Here is a 19382-nt window from a genome sequence, read left to right as displayed (position 1 = left end):
TTTTTCAATACAACTGTCAACCCTCCAAGGGTCACATGTCATAGTGGGTGTGTTCAAAGCATAATAGAGGGCATGACTATTTTATTGTTATTTATTAGTATACCACCGTATACCTGCAGGTCTCAGGGTGGTTCACAGGATAAAATCACAAAATACATAATCAAAGCAAAAGCAACCCAATAACCACCACCACCAGCCCCACACACATTTTTAAAGGCCATGGGATGTCAATCAACCAAAGGCCTGGTTAAAGAGGAATGTTTTTGCCTGACGCCTAAGGGTGTATAATGAAGATGCCAGGCACAAACAGAGAAGGCAGAAAAGACCTGTTCTCGTGATGCCACCCTCCAGACCTCTCATGAAGGAAGCACATCTATAGATACCTCTATCTATAGAGGTGGTACCTCTACTTATGGTCACCTCCGGTTACATATCCTTCGGGATACGTCCGCGGCAACCCCGAAAGTGTTTTTCCGGGTTTTGCCACATTCGCATGTACAGAAGCACTAAATCATGCCACGCGCATGCGCAGAACAGGGACCTCCGGTTGCAAATTCCTCGGGATCCGTCCGGAGCTCCGGATCAGATCCCATCCGCAACTGGAGGTACCACTATATAGAAATAGATATTAAAGGACCTCTTGGGAAAACATTTTGGTATCACAAAATCGCTGCAGAGGTTCTGCAAGATTGGTCATTTTAAAAGGAAGGGTTGATTGGAGGGGGGGAGAGAGAAACAACAACATAATACTTGACAATCAGAAGGTTGATGGTTCAAATGCCTGTGACGGGGTGAGCTCCCATTGCTCTGTGCCAGCTCCTGCCAACCTAGTAGTTCGAAAGCACACCAGTGCAAGTAGATAAATAGATGGGAAGATCAACAGTGTTTCCGTGCACTCTGGCTTCTGTCATGGTGTTCCGTTGTGAAGTGGTTTAGTCATGCTGGCCACATGACCTGGAAAGCTGTCTGTGGACAAACGCCGGCTCCCTCGGCCTGGAAGCAAGATGAGCACCGCAACCCCATAGTCGCCTTTGACTGGACTTAACCGCCCAGGGGTCCTTTACCTTTTACCACTGTGACAACGGTAATGCTAGATCATATGTGTATGCTCCCAACAGGAATTAATACCACTGGTGAAATGAATGTACATTGAAGTACTGGGTCCTGTATGAAAGCTTCACACACAGCAGCTGGGAATGCTAGAAAAAGAAGAAGCCAATCAAACCACGAAAAGAGAAGGCAAACTACAACTCCCACCAGTCCCAGCCAGTATGGCCAATGGTCAGGGCTGATGGGAGTTGTAGTCAGTCCAGCAATCTCTGGAGGGCCACAGATTTCCCCATCCCTGCCCTAAGGACTCAATCACTATGCACTCCAGTGCCTATACTGACTCTACTATTCTAAGGTAAAAAGGTAAAGGACCCCAGGGTGGTTAAGTCCAGTCAAAGGTGACTATGGGGTTGTGGCACTCATCTCGCTTTCAGGCTGAGGGAGCCGGCGTTTGTCCACAGACAGCTTTCCAGGTCATGTGGCCAGCATTACTAAACCACTTCTGGCGCAACAGAATACCATGATGGAAACCAGAGCACACGGAATCGCCCTTTACCTTTCCCCCATTGCGGTACCTATTTATCTACTTACACTTGTATGGTTTTGAACTGCTATGTTGGCAGGAGCTGGGATAGAGCAACGGGAGCTCACCCCTTCACGGGGAATTGAACCGCCGACCTTCTGATCGGCAAGCCCAAGAGGCTAAGTGGTTTAGACCACAATGGCACCCACATCCCTCTACCATACTAGAATACTAATACTTGTATAGTGGTGCCTCTGGATGCGAACGGGATCCGTTCCGGAGCCCCATTCGTATCCAGAGCAGTACGCAGCCTGCAGCGCCGAATCTGCGCATGCTCGCCATGTGATTCGGCGCTTCACATGCGCATGATGTCATTCAGCACGTCTGTGCATGTGCGAATTTCCAAACCTGGAAGTAACCCATTCTGGCACTTCTGGGTTTGGCGCGTTCGTAACCCATGATGTACGCAACCTGCAGCGAACGTAACTAGAGGTATGACTGTATAGCACAAAAAGGGGAGAATATCCTAGGCCCCTGTGCTACTGAAAGTCTTGTCTGAATTATCACATACTTCTCATCTTCTTGCACAGGTGGAAAGGCAGGTGAACCAATGTCCCAAACATTGAGCATGAGGTAGCATCCAGAGGTGCGAGCCGATCTCACAAAATGCAAAGCACGTGAACAACTCCGCTGGGTTAAAGCCAACATTAAGTACACACACGTAAGTCTCGCGGCACGGTTGGATTCAGTTTATTCATTTGGGTTCTGAGTCAGATCATTCATCCTGGGGGAGGGCAGAAAAGCCCAAAGCAATCAGAAGTCATGCTACCTTTTAACCACAGCAAATTTGGAAAGATCATGACAGGTTGATCAATAGCTGCTGAAGTGCTGAGCTCTCTTCCTTTGCAGGCGTGTGCACTTAATTCAGCAGCTTGTTTCGTCCAGGACTGCACTTTTTTGCATAACCTTGGCCTAAACCTTAGGCCCTAAAGAAAGCTCTAGAAAGGGAGAAGCCATTTTGGCCCAGCTGTGCATTTCAGAAAAGTTGGCGGTTTGCTACGAATGTGCCTTTCTGGACTATTTATTTCCTCGCAGCTAGCACAGAGGAAGCAAGCCATGATCACTGGCTTAGCATTGTGTCTGAACTCAGGATTGCGGTTTGTTTCACTCTGACAAACCATGGTTGGCAAACCAAGAGCAAATTCAAGCTACAGGTTGCTGTTTGTTGAGGGGTTGAGAGTGAAACAAACCAAAAGCCCTGTTTCGGATACAATCGTGGTTTGCTTCCTCTGTGTATTAGCAGGGGAAAGAGACAGCCTAGAAAGGCACAAACATAGTGCACCATTAACCATGGCTGGCCACAACGTACAAATGAGGCCTGTATGAGGGTTGCATGGGTCAGTGGGCTACACTATATGGTTACACACCATCCCGATCTCTCAGTGGTGCGAGATTCCAGGAGTCTAGGTGTTTATCCAGGGTTTGTGTTGCCTCTGGAAATGAGGCAGTGGAAACTGTGGTGTCTTTATGATATATGGTTTATTTACATGTATATATATAACCTGAGCCAATGATGGAGGGGCCCGCAGCATTACACTCCAATAGGTTCTTGCTTCTCCCATGGCCACAGTCTTCGATGCCAGCAGAAATCGGAAAGTCCCCTTGCTCAGCTTTCTTCATTTAACCGCCACTTTTTCTGTCTAGCCCACATCCCAGCCAATTCTGCTTTATCCCTGCTAACTAACCCCCAGGGAAAGGAGAGGCTCACTGCCACCCAACACAGAGTTTCTCCTTGTTAATCACCTATTACCTCTCTTTTATTCTCCCTAATGGCTCTTCTCCAGAGTGATTTCCAGAGCACAGAAAATCTGGTTTGGTCTGTATTTCGACACTTCTAAATTCAGCATCTAGCAGCCCATCTCAGTACTCCAAGCAATGATTAAACCCCAACACTCACTAGACCTAGAATTTAGCAGAGAATCTGGCACCCAGGAATTTAGGGGAGTCAGGTAAAGGGACCCCTGACCATTAGGTCCAGTTGTGACCGACTCTGGGGTTGCGGTGCTCATCTCACATTATTGGCCGAGGGAGCCGGTGTACAGCTTCCAGGTCATGTGGCCAGCATGACAAAGCCGCTTCTGGCGAACCAGAGCAGCACACAGAAACGCCGTTTACCTTCCCGCCGGAGCGGTACCTCTTTATCTACTTGCACTTTGATGTGCTTTCGAACTGCTAGGTTGGCAGGAGCAGGGACCGAGCAATGGGAGCTCACCCCATCGCGGGGATTCGAACCGCCATCCTTCTGATCGGCAAGCCCTAGGCTCTGTGGTTTAACCCACAGCGCCACCCGGAGTCAAGGAACCCACAAACTCATACCATTATATTACGCAACTATCTACATGTGACTTGCTCACTATACTTAACAACAATGCGGTTTCTACATAATGGAAGATGGGATGAACTTTTCTGTACTTTCCACACACAAAAAAATCTTAAGTAACTGAAGCTTACCTCTAAGCTAGAATGAGGCACATTTTCATGCTCTGTAACTTACATTAACAGTGGAATGCATAAGAATGTAAGATCATGCCTGCTGGATCAGATTAAAGGCCCATCTAACTCTGTGAAGGGAATAGGGCTCTCTTAACAACTGTTACCATAGCTCTCTTAAACTACAGTTCCCAGGATTCTTTGGGAGAAGTAATGACTGTTTAAAGTGGTACGGTACTGCTTTAGATGTGCAGTGCAGATGGAGCCTCAGTGTAGAATGGGAATGAATGAACAGGGCCAGAGAACATTTTGCCTTCGGAGTGTTTTACTAGATAGACTCATGGCTCCCAGCAGTTCAATACGCTTGCTTGTTTGTTTATCTGACTCAGGCAAGTTTACCACCTATGAGAAACTTGATTTGCTGAGAAAATTAGAAATGAGGATATTAATTTAGCTGATGCCCTGTGTCATTCGGTATAAACTGCTGTGGAAATGCCTTATCAGCTTCCTCTTCCAGATAGTGTTTCCCTTGGTTTTTGTAACCATAGCAATCTCAGTGCTTGTATTCATTTGATTTGCATCTTAATGCAGCACGACTCTTATCATGTTCTAAATGGAGCCCTGTTTTCTAATGAACTTGGGTGGTAGACAAATAAATTTGACTCACTCAATGAGAAAATAACATTCTAAAGAGAAAATGTTCATCAACTATAGCTCAGAAGGCTCCACCCTAAAGCCACAAATATGGGTAAATGGAATTGCCCAAAAGGTGCTTGGTGAAACAAAATCTTGCCTGCCTCTGAAATACCTATGCTAGGGAGAGGATATATTTATTAGATATTACCCTTCCTTCCTCACATTTGTGAGCTCACCAAAGTGCATCCCTTTGCATCTTAAAAGGAAGCTTGGATAAGCTAGTTTTAGCCTTTAAGTAATCCAGGATGCTTTAAGACTGGGTTCTCCTGGTATTTCCCCCTTTTCTCCCCCTTAAAACCATAATCACCCAAACAGCCTTGTAAAATGTATTTTAAAAAAAACATTTACTCACTCATAGTTTCTGTTGCAGAATATCAGATACAGCAGCTTTGTTCAGGCAGGCTTAAAATGGTAATTCAGTTACAAAGACATGTTTAAGTCTGGTTTAAGAAGGTGTCTGAGCATTTAAGCTCAGATATGCAGATAGTTCTGACATTTCTGGCTTGGCATTGAGATGAAGAGCTTTCCTGTAAGAGTGAAGAGAGGCAAAAAAGGATGTGCCCACGCAGGCAGGGCCAGATTTAGGTTTGATGAGGCCCTAAGCTACTGAAGGTAACAGAGCCCTTTATATCTCCAGCTGTCCTTTGTCAACAAATTGTCACTGTTTTTTTGTGTTGAATATATGCTACATGGTAATTTATGGACCTAATAGGTATATAAACCCATTTGCACATGTAGCCATGTGTCAGGGGATTGTCGCGGCTACTCTAGAGTAACGACGCTCCGCATGCTTGTCTTTCAGCAGTTTTTCATTTAGTGCAGCCTATTTACAGTGAGCTGGGTCTGTACAACATGTCTGCTTAGTCCGACGCAGAATCCGGTACTGAACCGCCCCTGGACCTTTTCCAGCATAAGAGCCTAGGGACAGCAAATCTCTTTCCCCTCCTTCTCCTGCGTAATTCTGGAACTGGGGGGGGGAGATCTGCGCTCCATGTTTTCCTTCTCCCCCCTCCCCCCCCTCTCTTCCTCCCTCCTGTGTCGCAGGGGCTCTCCCTTGCTGAGAGATCCATGGCCCTCTCTCCACTTCCTGACTGGACTCCTGAGCGTCCTCGCTGTTCCCGCTGCTTGGGGAGAGGCTGCTTCTGATGAGGGGAAACGGATCCCTATATTCTCTTCCCCTTACACCATGCAACCAGTCCATGCAGAATGTAGGCACCCTATATGTAGAAATGAGCAAACCAGTGATATTTTAGGGAGCAGGCTAGCAGGCGGGGCCCATGACTTACATCATACTGTTGCTGTATGTAGGTTTTATTTTATTTGTTTTTTTATCTTATATTTTGGAAATATACATCCAGGTGTTTTTTTCATTTAAATTTTTTTTGGGGGGCCCTAAGAGAGTGGGGGCATAAGCTATAGGTTGTTTAGCTCATACGTAAATCCAGCACTGCACACAAGTAAGGAGAATATTTATATGGCCACGCCCTTCCCATGCCAGGGCACAATGGGAGTTCTCTCTAGCAAACTTACAGGAAAGCTCTGAGCTTCAACTCCTAACATGTGCCTATCTAGCAAACATGCATTGTTGGTTTGACGTCACAGTAAATACCCCACATGTATAGTTCAAGGCGTTACTGTATGTAAATAGAGCTATTGCTTAGGCCAGGAGGGGCTAGCATGGCACCTTTCAGATGCTATTGCTTAGGCCAGGAGGGGCTAGCATGGCACCTTTCAGATGCTATTGCTTAGGCCAGGAGGGGCTAGCATGGCACCTTTCAGATGCTGATGAACTTCAGTTCCCATCATCCCTGACCATTGGCCATGCTGGCTGGGGCTGATGAGAGTCGGAGTCCCACAGCATCTGATGGACACTATGTTTCCTACCCTGGCTTAGGCAGAGTCGTAATGCTTGCTTAGTGATAGCTTAGGCAAGTGTGAGTCTTGCAAGCTGCCCATTCAATTCAGTCTGGGTTTTGCGAGTAGTTTCCTGGCAGACACTTTGAGCCAGATCTGTCTGTCTTCCCATCTGCAGCCTTAATGACCCACCTGAGACAGCCACCCCATAGCAGAGCAGTCAGTTCTCTCCTTGGGTCAGCCAATTTCTCTAATTAGCTAGAGTTTTCAAAGCAGCAATGGGCTTTGTTTCCATTATAGTCTCTTCATGCACCCAGGACACAGTGTATGTTTCCATACTGAACACTCATCAAAAGAACTTGTTCTCTCTCGTAAGGCATCCCAGCAAAGAACATTTTCAACCTTCCTGGAAGAAACTGGATGTATTCATGTATTACTTACGGAGAACGAATGCTTTGCCCGTGATCGCCACTGTTGCCTTTGTAAAGCTTTCCCCTCTGGGTTTTGGTCTTCTGAAGTACCATCCTGCAATGCATCTTAGACATTCATAATAAAGACCTGAGGCAATTAACTTCCTGAAGTTATTCTCCGGAGTATACTGCTCTCCCCTTCGCTCTCATGCTTGCCTTGTCCCAGCCAGCTTATGGGAGCACCAGGATCTAAGCTATAACTTCCAAGGGCTGAACATGAGCAGAAGTTAGCCAGCAATAGAAAGAAGGTTGCAGGTTCCAAGTAGGAGACCCCATGTGAGCAGGGTCGAGTTCTCCAGCAAGGGTGCAGAACCTGGTTCCCTCTGGGTGTTACTGTACTTCAACTCCCACCAGACCAAGTCAATATGACCAATGGTCAGGGATGATGGGAGTTTAGGTTCAACAATGTCTGAAGTATACCTGAAGGAACGTCTCCACCCCCATCGTTCAGCCCGGACACTGAGATTCAGCTCCGAGGGCCTTCTGGCGGTTCCCTCACTGCAAGAAGTGAGGCTACAGGGAACCAGGCAGAGGGCCTTCTTGGTAGTGGCACCCACCCTGTGGAATGCCCTCCCATCAGATGTCAAGGAAATAAACAACTATCTGACTTTTAGAAGACATAGTAGTAGTAATAATAATAATAATAATAATAAATGGGATGGTATGTTTCTTGCACAGGTAAATGGAAGATCTGGAGACACGCAAGGCCCGTCGGATAGAGCAGATGGTAGCCAAATGGCTGCGGCGGTCACGGGATCATGCAGCCAGGTAGGTATTTTAAGGAAATGTCATTAAAAGAGGGGGGATGTGGGATACCCTGGTTTCATAGGGGCATAGTTTGGATGTGGGTGTTTTCTTGTACCTTCTCTTGTCACTCGGGCCTCAGGTGGTAGTTGTGGCCCCCCGCTTTTATTGCAGTTTTGGGTTTTCCTTTTAATCTAATCTTCCTGTCCCTGTCTCCCTCTGCCTCCTGCCTTCATCCCCAAGCCCCTTCTCTTTTCCACTGGCTGATGGAACTTCCCAAGCTGCCCTGCAAGTCCAGGGTGAGCATTGCTATCTCTCCCCACCAAGGCCGCCCACCCATGAGTCACAAGGTGAGACACCCACCTTGGGTGGCAAGATCCACAGGGGCAGCAGATCCTGATGTTGATCTTAAGTGGCTCCCCGCCCCCCCATGTTGTTTCTGATGCAAATCGTCACTCACCTCTTCTTCCTTGACAGGGAAGGGGCACCATTTTGTGGTTTGCCTCAGGTGGCAAAATGTATTGAGCTGGCCTTGTTTCCTACCTCTTCTCTCTTTCTCTTTCTCTCGCACACACACACACACACTCTCCCCCCCCCCCGTCCAAATCCAAATCCTGGCTGCCCCAGCCAGTCTTCTCTTTATTCTCCTCTTCTCACATATCCTTCTGTTCCTGGTCTGCCCGTCTGCCTTTCTCTCTCACACACACACTAAGCTGTGTGGTCTCAGAAAATGCCCGCCTCTGCCTCCTGCAATCGCTCCGCTCGACACTGCTGCTCTCTGATTTCTCTCTCACCTCCTTTGCCCTCTCTGGGGGATATGCTGAAAGCTGGAGCTTTAATCTATCCAGGCTTCCATGCCAGTGCTTGCTATTCTTTCTGCCCGTTTGCCACTTAAACTATGCTACGTCCTGGCAAGCTCTGGAAGTTGTCACCCTGCGATACCCGGAGTGCTGCCAACATTCCTGTGCCTACTTCCATTATCTCCACTTCTTTTCATGTCAGCCTCTCCTCCCTCCCTGGCCACCCAGGGCACTTGCTGTAAGCTGAAGTCCTAGAATGGCTGCAACATCTTGCCTGCCAACTCTCCCCCTTCCTTCCTTGCCACTGCCCAGTTCAATAAGAGGCTCTCTCCTTGGGCTCCCAGGCTGCCTGCCTGGAGAACAAAGGCTGTGACCTCCTACTGACATATTCTGATGCGGACAGTGGCTTTTGTGACATCATCCTGGTGTTGCCCACCTGAAGCAGGAACAGATTCGCGATCCCCTCCCACAGCTGCTGTCCTTCTAGCAGAAAAAAGAAAAATGTCATGCCCCAATGCCTGCACATTGTTGTCATTGCCATTACTTACCAGTATTATTTACTTACTGTACATCTAATCCAGAATGTGGCAGCCAGACTGGTGACTGGGAGTAGCCGCCGAGACCATATAACACCAGTCCTCAAAGACCTACATTGGCTCCCAGTACGGTTCGAGCACAATTCAAAGTGTTGGTGCTGATCTTTAAAGCCCTAAACATCCTCGGCCCAGTATACCTGAAGGAGTATACAATGGTCAGGGATGATGGGAGTTTAGGTTCAACAATGTCTGAAGTATACCTAAAGGAGCGTCTCCACCCCCATCGTGACAAGCCCGGCAAACAGCGCCCGCCGATCTTCGGCCCTGTGCTGTGTGACAGGCGGGGGTGGGGGAGAAGCGGAGATCGTGCTCCGCTCTCCCCCCACCCCCGCCTGTCACCGAAGATCGGCGGGCGCTCCTTGCTGGGCTTGACAAGCCCGGCAAACAGCGCCCGCCGACCTGTGCTGTGTGACAGGCGGGGGTGGGGGGGGAAGCGGAGATCGTTCTCCGCTCTCCCCCCACCCCCGCCTGTCACCGAAGATCGGCGGGCGCTGTTTGCGGGGCTTGACAAGCCCGGCAAACAGCGCCCGCCGATCTTCGGCCCTGTGCTGTGTGACAGGCGGGGGTGGGGGGGAAGCGGAGATCGTGCACCGCTCTCCCCCCACCCCCGCCTGTCACCGAAGATCGGCGGGCGCTGTTTGCTGGGCTTGACAGGCCAGGGGGGGGGAAGCGGAGATCGTTCTCCGCTCTCCCCCCACCCCCGCCTGTCACCAAAGATCGGCGGGCGCTCCTTGCTGGGCTTGACAAGCCCGGCAAACAGCGCCCGCCGACCTGTGGTGTGTGACAGGCGGGGGTGGGGGGGAAGCGGAGATCGTTCTCCGCTCTCCCCCCACCCCCGCGTGTCACCGAAGATCGGCGGGCGCTGTTTGCTGGGCTTGACAAGCCCGGCAAACAGCGCCCGCCGATCTTCGGCCCTGTGCTGTGTGACAGGCGGGGGTGGGGGAGAAGCGGAGATCGTGCTCCGCTCTCCCCCCACCTCCGCCTGTCACCGAAGATCGGCGGGCGCTGTTTGCTGGGCTTGACAAGCCCGGCAAACAGCGCCCGCCGACCTGTCCTGTGTGACAGGCGGGGGTGGGGGGGAAGCGGAGATCGTGCACCGCTCTCCCCCCACCCCCGCGTGTCACCGAAGATCGGCGGGCGCTGTTTGCTGGGCTTGACAAGCCCGGCAAACAGCGCCCGCCGATCTTTGGACCTGTCCTGTGTGACAGGCCAGGGGGGGGGAGCGGAGATCGTTCTCCGCTCTCCCCCCACCCCCGCCTGTCACCAAAGATCGGCGGGCGCTCCTTGCTGGGCTTGACAAGCCCGGCAAACAGCGCCCGCCGACCTGTGCTGTGTGACAGGCGGGGGTGGGGGGGAAGCGGAGATCGTTCTCCGCTCTCCCCCCACCCCCGCGTGTCACCGAAGATCGGCGGGCGCTGTTTGCTGGGCTTGACAAGCCCGGCAAACAGCGCCCGCCGATCTTCGGCCCTGTGCTGTGTGACAGGCGGGGGTGGGGGAGAAGCGGAGATCGTGCTCCGCTCTCCCCCCACCTCCGCCTGTCACCGAAGATCGGCGGGCGCTGTTTGCTGGGCTTGACAAGCCCGGCAAACAGCGCCCGCCGACCTGTCCTGTGTGACAGGCGGGGGTGGGGGGGAAGCGGAGATCGTGCACCGCTCTCCCCCCACCCCCGCCTGTCACCGAAGATCGGCGGGCGCTGTTTGCTGGGCTTGACAAGCCCGGCAAACAGCGCCCGCCGATCTTTGGACCTGTCCTGTGTGACAGGCCAGGGGGGGGAAGCGGAGATCGTTCTCCGCTCTCCCCCCACCCCCGCCTGTCACCAAAGATCGGCGGGCGCTCCTTGCTGGGCTTGACAAGCCCGGCAAACAGCGCCCGCCGACCTGTGCTGTGTGACAGGCGGGGGTGGGGGGGAAGCGGAGATCGTTCTCCGCTCTCCCCCCACCCCCGCGTGTCACCGAAGATCGGCGGGCGCTGTTTGCTGGGCTTGACAAGCCCGGCAAACAGCGCCCGCCGATCTTCGGACCTGTCCTGTGTGACAGGCGGGGGTGGGGGGGGAAGCGGAGATCGTTCTCCGCTCTCCCCCCACCCCCGCCTGTCACCAAAGATCGGCGGGCGCTCCTTGCTGGGCTTGACAAGCCCGGCAAACAGCGCCCGCCGACCTGTGCTGTGTGACAGGCGGGGGTGGGGGGGGAAGCGGAGATCGTTCTCCGCTCTCCCCCCACCCCCGCCTGTCACCGAAGATCGGCGGGCGCTGTTTGCTGGGCTTGACAAGCCCGGCAAACAGCGCCCGCCGATCTTCGGCCCTGTGCTGTGTGACAGGCGGGGGTGGGGGGGAAGCGGAGATCGTGCACCGCTCTCCCCCCACCCCCGCCTGTCACCGAAGATCGGCGGGCGCTGTTTGCTGGGCTTGACAAGCCCGGCAAACAGCGCCCGCCGATCTTTGGACCTGTCCTGTGTGACAGGCCAGGGGGGGGAGCGGAGATCGTTCTCCGCTCTCCCCCCATCCCCGCCTGTCACCGAAGATCGGCGGGCGCTCCTAGCTGGGCTTGACAAGCCCGGCAAACAGCGCCCGCCGACCTGTGCTGTGTGACAGGCGGGGGTGGGGGGGAAGCGGAGATCGTTCTCCGCTCTCCGCCCACCCCCGCCAGTCACCGAAGATCGGTGGGCGCTGTTTGCTGGGCTTGACAAGCCCGGCAAACAGCGCCCGCGTGCACTTTTTAAAAAATAAGACATCCCTCAAAAATAAGCCATGTCGGGTTTTTTTGAGGAAAAAATTAATATAAGACATGACTTATAATATGAGAAACACGGTACATCTCTATGGAGAACTTTCTTTTTTTTAATATAAATTTATTTAATTAATTTTACATAATACTTATACATAACAAACATATCGATTCAAACAAACAAACAAACAAACAACAACAACAACAACAAAGAACACAAAAGGTTATCTCAAACATTCAGACCTACATCTACCCCTCTGTGGGTTCCATTTATATACAGTAATTTTGTTCCCGCATCTTTTACTGTAATCTATCTAATAATCAATGTCCATAATATCCAAAGTCCACGTTTCTTTACAAGTGTTTTTATATTCCTGCTCCTGATTTTAACTGTTTACAGTGATCTCTCAAATATGCTTTAAAGGTCATTCCAGTCCTTAATAAAGATTTGCTCTTCCTGATTTCTGATCTTTCCCGTCATTTTTGCTGTTTCGGCATATTCCATCAACTTGTTCTGCCATTCATCTTTGGTTGGTACTTTGTCTTCTTTCCATCTCTGGCCTAAGAGCATCTGTGCTGCTGTCATCGCATACATTTTTTTTTTAAAAAAAAATTCTTCTCTTTTGGTAATTCTGCACCTATAATTCATAATAAAAAAAGCTTCTGGTTTTTTAAACTTTTTCCCACCAATTCATCATATATCAATTCCTATAGGCATCCTTCTTAAGCATTTTTTTATATAATTTTTTTTGCAGGGGGAGAGCATCAGTGGGTGACAGAGCATTGGACAGCATTAATCAGCCTCCAACTCGTGTGAAGCTCACAGTGGAGGTCCAAAAAGATGTGCTGCTTGGACATTATGGCTTTGAAGTTTCCCGGAATCTTCCCCTTCTTATCACCTCGGTTGCTGCAGGTAGGGATGCCTTTCTTGTCCCACATTGGGGGCTGTGATATCTCTCTAAGGTAACACCAAATGGCATGATGCAATGACAACAGTGGGGATGGGGGGGCAGGAATGAATCACACAGAGTAGGCAAAGTTAACTCTTTATTCGAAGAAACAAGGTCTGCTCAGGAGCGCCTGGTCTAATGAGCACAGCAACTCTTCTCTGTTTTTTTAATAAAAAAATATATTTATGCTTTTCAGATACATACATTTCACTGATTTTACATTCATTTTGACATGACTTCCTTCCCCTTCTTTCTGCAGTTCCTTAAATTTATTTTTAATATCTTTTGCATATCCAAATTAACTTAACTTACTCGTTTATTTATCTTCTTTATATATATGTACAGTCATACCTCGGGTTACAGACGCTTCAGGTTGTGTCTTTTCAGGTAGCGTCCCGCACCGAACCCGGAAGTACCTGAACGGGTTACTTCCGGGTTTTGGCGCTCGCAGTCGCACAGAAGCGCTGAATCGCGACCCGCTCGTGCGCAGACGCAGCACTGCGGGTTGTGAACTCTGCGGGTTGCGAACGTGTCTCCCGCACAGATCACGTTTGCAACCTGAGCATGCACTGTACTCTTATATAGCTGCAAGTTATTACAATAATCCTGCCAGTGTTGTTGTCTGTTTACAATTTATCTTCAAATATTCAATAAACCATTTCCATTCATTTATAAAAAGTTTGTTATCTTAATTTCTTATCAAGTTTTGCCATTTATGTATATTCCATAAGTTTTTGTATCCATTCTTCCTTTGCTGGGATTTCTTTCCATTTTTGGGAGCAGCAACTCTTATCATAGGTCTTGCCCCTATGTCACAGTTGTGGAGACTGAAGGTCCCCAGCTTCACACAACTGCATGAATCTCCTCCTTCCCGGGTCCTTCCCATGCAATCTGAGACTACACCGATGCATAGTTGTCAACTTATGGATTGGAAAATAAGGGATCAGCAGCCTCACCCAGCGGCGCAGCACTAGAAATCGGTTCTGTGCATGTCCAGGCATGCGCAGAAGCGGCTTCCGGTGCCAGGCTGCCCGTGTCCGCATGTCTGGGCACTGGAAATCACTTCTGCGCATGTCTGGACATGCGCAGAAGCGATTTCCGGTGCCCAGACATGGGCAGAGCAGCAACAGAAATTGGTTCTGCGCATGTCTGGACATGCACAGAAGCGATTTCCGGTGCCCAGACATGGGCAGAGCAGCAACAGAAATTGGTTCTGCGCATGTCTGGACATGCACAGAAGCGATTTCCGGTGCCCAGACATGGGCAGAGCAGCAACAGAAATTGGTTCTGCGCATGCCTGGGCATGTGCAGAGGCAATTTCCGGCAGCACTTGGCAAGTGAGCGAGCAGCCAGCCGCCTAGCGAGGCGTTTTACTGGGCGGCGGCTGGCTGCTCGTTCGCGGGGGGGGGGGCGCCGAGTGGAGCCTCCCTGGCCAGCAGGGAGGAAGAGGAGCTGCTTTGAAACCCGGGGAAATTACGAGATATCTACAATCCGGGATAGCAGCGAGAAACGGATTGAAATAAGGGGGTTTCCTTATGTGCCTGTCTCTGCTCCTCTCTCTTCATACCTCTTCTGTTCCTGGGAGACCAAGGAGAAGGGAGCTTGTCGCAGCAAGAGGGGGACATACCCAGGCTTCTTCACCAGCCTGACTCTCTCCTGCTTCAGAGGAGGAGCACTCCCATTCCTTCCTAAGCTGACAAGGGTGGGATGGAGTCACTAAGTGGTGCACTTATGTCTCTTTGGGTAACTTTGGTTTGCATTTTCATGTCATAAGATGTCTGAAGTGAGGCTCCAACTTTCTGCAATTCGAGTTGATTTTGTAAACCCGGAGAGATAATTTGTCCCTAACAGAGCCCTGACATTTTGCAGGCAGCACCGCTGACGGGAAGCTTCTGCCAGGGGATCACATCATTGCCATAAACAACGAAGCAGCTGAAGGGGACATTACCGGGGAACAAGCAGCTGCTCTTTTAAGGTACTGTGCATGAGCATGTTCAGAGCATTCGATAATGCAGCTGGGCTCCAGAAAAAGCTTAGGTTCTCTCTTTCTCTCTCTCTCTCTCTCTCTCTCTCTCTATATATATATATATATATATATACTAGCTGGCCCGGCCACGCATTGCTGTGGCTCATCCCTGTGACTCCCCCCACTCTGTCCCGACCCATGACCTATCCCGCCCCCTCGGCCCAGTCTGCAAAGCCGAGCCAAGATGCTGTGGAGAGGGAAAGTTTCCTAGCTACAGTACCAGTGTTGCCGCCGCTAGAGGGTGCTGTTTTGCAACCTCTCCTGTGTTCCCAGCATCCCCGGCTGTCTGCGTTTTCACCATTAAACTACAAGTGTTATTCCAATCCTACTAACGATTTTAACTGTTTACAATGGTTTTTAAGGTAAATTAGAAATTTCCCCCATTCCTTATTAAAATTTTGGTCTTCCTGATTTCTGATTCTTCCGGTCAGTTTTGCCATTTCGGCATAATCCATCAACTTAATGTGCCATTCTTTTCTGATAGGGACAGGGGACAGCTTAGGTTCTCACCAGGGATTTGTGCTAGCAAAGACAGGCTTTGGGTATCCCAAGGAGGATCTGGACTTTTCTGTGGCATCTCCTAGCCATGTTCAATCAAGAGTTACTTATTTCTGTAGTCCCACGGCACTTTACAGAATACAAGTCATATGGTGTTTGAGATGGCAATGAAGCATCCAGACAGGAATATTGGGGGGGACAGTGGGAGATGCAGGGCTTGAATGAGGAAGACAGTTTAAAGGTAGAGCAATAGAGCTGACTTGGGTGTCATCTGTGTGGCACTGATGGTCTAAACCACTGGGCCTCTTGGGCTTGCTGATCGGAAGGTCGGCGGTTCGAATCCCCACAATGGGGTGTGCTCCCGTTGCTCTGTCCCAGCTCCTGCCAACCTAGCAGTTCGAAAGCACACCAGTGCAAGTAGATAAATAGGTACCACTGCAGTGGGAAGGTAAATGGCGTTTCCATGCACTCTGGTTTCCGTCATGGTGTCCCGTTGCACCAGAAGTGGTTTAGTCATGCTGGCCACATGACCCAGAAAGCTGTCTGTGGACAAACGCTGGCTCCCTCGGCCTGAAAGCGAGATGAGCACCACAACCCCATAGTCGCCTTTGACTGGACTTAACCATCCGGGGCCCTTTACCTTTTACCACCTGTGTATAAGTGGTACTGAAAGCAACAGGGCCTGGATGAAGTCAATAACTCATAGGACGTCTTTAGATAAAAGGTGGTTTTGCTACTATCCGGGCTATGTATTATCTCCCTTGTGGAAACAGCTGTTATATATCTTCATTTTCTCTTTTTTTGCCTTATAGGGAATCAGAAGTCTCTCTCCAGTTTACAATTCTCCGATGCACCTCGGTAAATTGCCTTCATGTACCACTGGGGTTTGAAATGCTCCTTAAGGGGTAAGGGTTTGGCCTCCTGATGGGTGTGCGCAAATGAGATGTTCCCAGAGGTAATCTTAAGAGTTACAAAGGGAGCTGTCTCTGAGACTAGAGAACATGCACTTTGTGCAGCTCTGGAGAGGCCACACACATCAGTGGTGGACATTTTGCCCTCACCGTAACGTTGCTGCCAGCCTGGCATTGGTGCAACATCGTGGACAGAGAGTTGAGGCTGGGCCATAATCGCCACCCATTGCATGCCAACGTGTGTGACCGTATCCTGTTGACAGCCTGTCGAGATGAAGATACGCTGCTTCCAGGGGAAAGCTAAGGGTAAAGAAAAGCAGGCACAAGTTGGTGCTTAACCCTTGCCCTCCTGCTGTTTCCCCACTCCAAATCACTCTCCAAATACGTTTTCCTGCATTTAGAACCCTCCCGTGAGAACAACCATACAGGTGGGGTACACTTTGGTGCCCAGTGAAGACTTTCTAATTCGCTCTGACGTTTGCATTGTGTTTTAAATCTGAGCTGTTTCCTCCCCCCCCCCAGCTTTTCAAATTTTATTTATACTTTTCAAGTTTATACATTTCACTAGTTTTATACATTTCGCTAATTTTACAATCGTTTTAACATTTCAAAACTGGACTTCCTTTCCCCTCTTTCTGCGGTCCCTTAAATTTATTTTTAATATCCTCTGCATATCCAGATTAACATAATTTGCTCATTTATTCATCTGCTTTAAATATAGACTCTTATAAAACCGCAGGTTATTGCATTAATCCATCCAATCTGAGTTTTTTTTACTCTGTCTCCATTGTAACTTGGATGGCCCCACCTTTTTGGTGGGCTTTAATGATGACGTTTCACGTTTTGAGCGTGGTTTTGTTTTTTGTGAACCACTTATTTATGGGTGACGATGCACATTCAGTCAAAGAATTTGAAGCAATTCAAACAGTAAAAGTGTTGTCTCCCACTCCACACATTTCTCCATTTCTGATCCACCCCCTCCCTGCAAGCAGTTTAAAATAATAATAATAATAATAATAATAATAATAATAATAATAATAATAATAATAATAAACAGATCATTAGGTTACCATTTTTCTGCATTGGGTTGCCATAGGCAAACGAAAAGGAAGTTCATCTCCTTAAAGTGCTCTTTGTGAAGTTCCCAGAGGCATCAGGATAGCTGTTGCAGGAAAGAATGCTGATCAAAATGGACCCTTGATTGGATCCAGCAGGACCATTTTTAATAGCTTGATAGCAGAGGTAGAGCTAGCCGCTCCAGTACCTGGAGCAGCGCACATGCTGTGCACCTGGGGGTGGAGCCATGGGGGAGGGACGAGTGTCCCAGGGGAGGAATGAGCCGCCCATGGCGGGCTGCTTCCTGGGGGTGGGGGGAGGGAGCCGCACCGCTTTGCCAGCAGCTTTCCTCCCTTCCCTCTTCAATTTGACAGCTCAGGGGAGGCTCCTCGCCTCCAGGAAACAGCCCGGGAGCGGGGGGGGGGGGGGGCAATGGTGATGACACCTGGTGCAAGCCGCCCCCACCGCTCCCCTTCTGCCGCCCCTGCTTGATAGCCCTGGTTTTCCTTACACCTATTTCAGTCTCTGCTCCTTAGGTGAGATCGCGAAAATCGTGATGATATCAAGCCGACAGGGTTTGTTGTCATGTTGCCATGTTGCTGTCAGGATGTTGTAATTTGCAAACCCAATGCCATTGTCTTTGCAGGGTGGCCCTAAATCCTCCTTTCTTACAGCCGAGAAAAGAGCCAGGCTAAAGACAAATCCCGTCAAAGTCCGCTTTGCAGAAGAAGTGGTCGTGAACGGACATACTCAGGTATGTGCCAGTGCGGTCATTATGCCGGAAGAAACAGCCTTGGAGCAATGCTCAGATTGTCAAAATATGTATACATGGATGTTGTCGGTCATTAACATCACGAAGGCACCTTGTTGGCTGCCCCTGCACTTTGCTAGTGGAGTCAAAAGTTGTGCTTAGGACTGCTAGCCAGTTTAAGGATAGCTCAGCTGGTTAGAGCATGGTGCTCATAACACCAAGGTTGCAGGTTCAATCCCCGTTCGGGACAGCCGCATATTCCTGCATTGCAGGGGGTTGGGCTAGATGATTTTCAGGGTTCTTCCAACTCCACAATTCTATGATTCTATGAAAACTTAGCTGACTAGTTATTGGCCTTGTAACTGGTTTATTAGTTCCTTAAATTTATATATATCTGTGTATTGCCCAAACCTCCTTGTTTATGTCCCTCTTTGGCTATGTACCCATTACGGTTTACTCTGACTCCTGTGCATTTCCACGGCTCGGGTTTTTTTTAATCTACAGAACTATCCTGTGGTTTCTTGCAAAATGCTGTGATTTAACGCATTCCAGCCCGCCACAAGCCAGCTTCAATCCAACTTGGGTTGGATCTAAACACAGGAAAAGCAGACTAGAAGCATAATGACCCCACCTCACCCCACTTACCATTCCCCCCTCCCTGTCTTTCCCCTCTTTTCTTCATAGTTGTTTAAACCAATTCATGAACCAAGAACTTATACATTGACCACTAATAATGAACCATATGTTGTAGATATTACTCCACATTTATTATACTATTTTTGTGATATACAAATGACATGAGAAAACTTGGTATACTTATCCGTATGACATTATTCTTGTTTATAAAACCCAATAAAATAAAATAAAAATTAACACAGGAAAAACCTGCTATAAATAAGTCAGAAATTAGATTATAACAAAAGAAAAAAAATATGTATGGGAAATCGTGTTTTAAATTTTCCTGCTCTCTGGCGCCATCTGGTGTTCCATGTTTATAGCACATTATAGCACATTCAAATCACTATTTCTTTACTAATGTAGCGGAGTTCTTGAAAACTGCAGCATCAGACTTGAAAACTTTTGAGGTGTGACACCAATAAACCAAAGAAACAAACCTGTGCAGATGCATAGCTTTTCAAGTGGAAATCCTGGAGGCAGCTTTATTGATGAGCGATAATTTAAAGTACAATAAACGAAATCTACTGCTCATTCTGGGACGCGGGTGGTGCTGTGGGTTAAACCAC

The 19382-nt window shown here is 49.2% G+C and overlaps 1 protein-coding gene across 3 annotated transcripts in view; it reads left to right on the top strand.

The window, feature by feature from the left end:
- The window catches only part of FRMPD1 (FERM and PDZ domain containing 1), a 76034-nt gene that overhangs the window by 30602 nt on the left and 26050 nt on the right, over positions 1–19382 (top strand). For 2 of the 3 annotated variants that reach the window (XM_088658905.1, XM_088658907.1), the window contains exons 2-7: positions 2164–2294; positions 7762–7851; positions 12702–12859; positions 14766–14871; positions 16233–16278; positions 18034–18141. In XM_088658905.1, the coding sequence (XP_088515031.1) occupies positions 7766–7851; positions 12702–12859; positions 14766–14871; positions 16233–16278; positions 18034–18141 (504 nt within the window). In that variant the 5' untranslated portion in view covers positions 2164–2294; positions 7762–7765. The remainder of the gene's footprint in view (positions 1–2163; positions 2295–7761; positions 7852–12701; positions 12860–14765; positions 14872–16232; positions 16279–18033; positions 18142–19382) is intronic. The other variant, XM_088658906.1, reaches the window with a different exon arrangement.

Source organism: Zootoca vivipara, chromosome 15 (assembly GCF_965207765.1).
Source record: "Zootoca vivipara chromosome 15, rZooViv2.hap1.1, whole genome shotgun sequence".
Taxonomy (NCBI): domain Eukaryota; kingdom Metazoa; phylum Chordata; class Lepidosauria; order Squamata; family Lacertidae; genus Zootoca; species Zootoca vivipara.
This window is presented reverse-complemented; position numbering and strand designations above follow the sequence as displayed.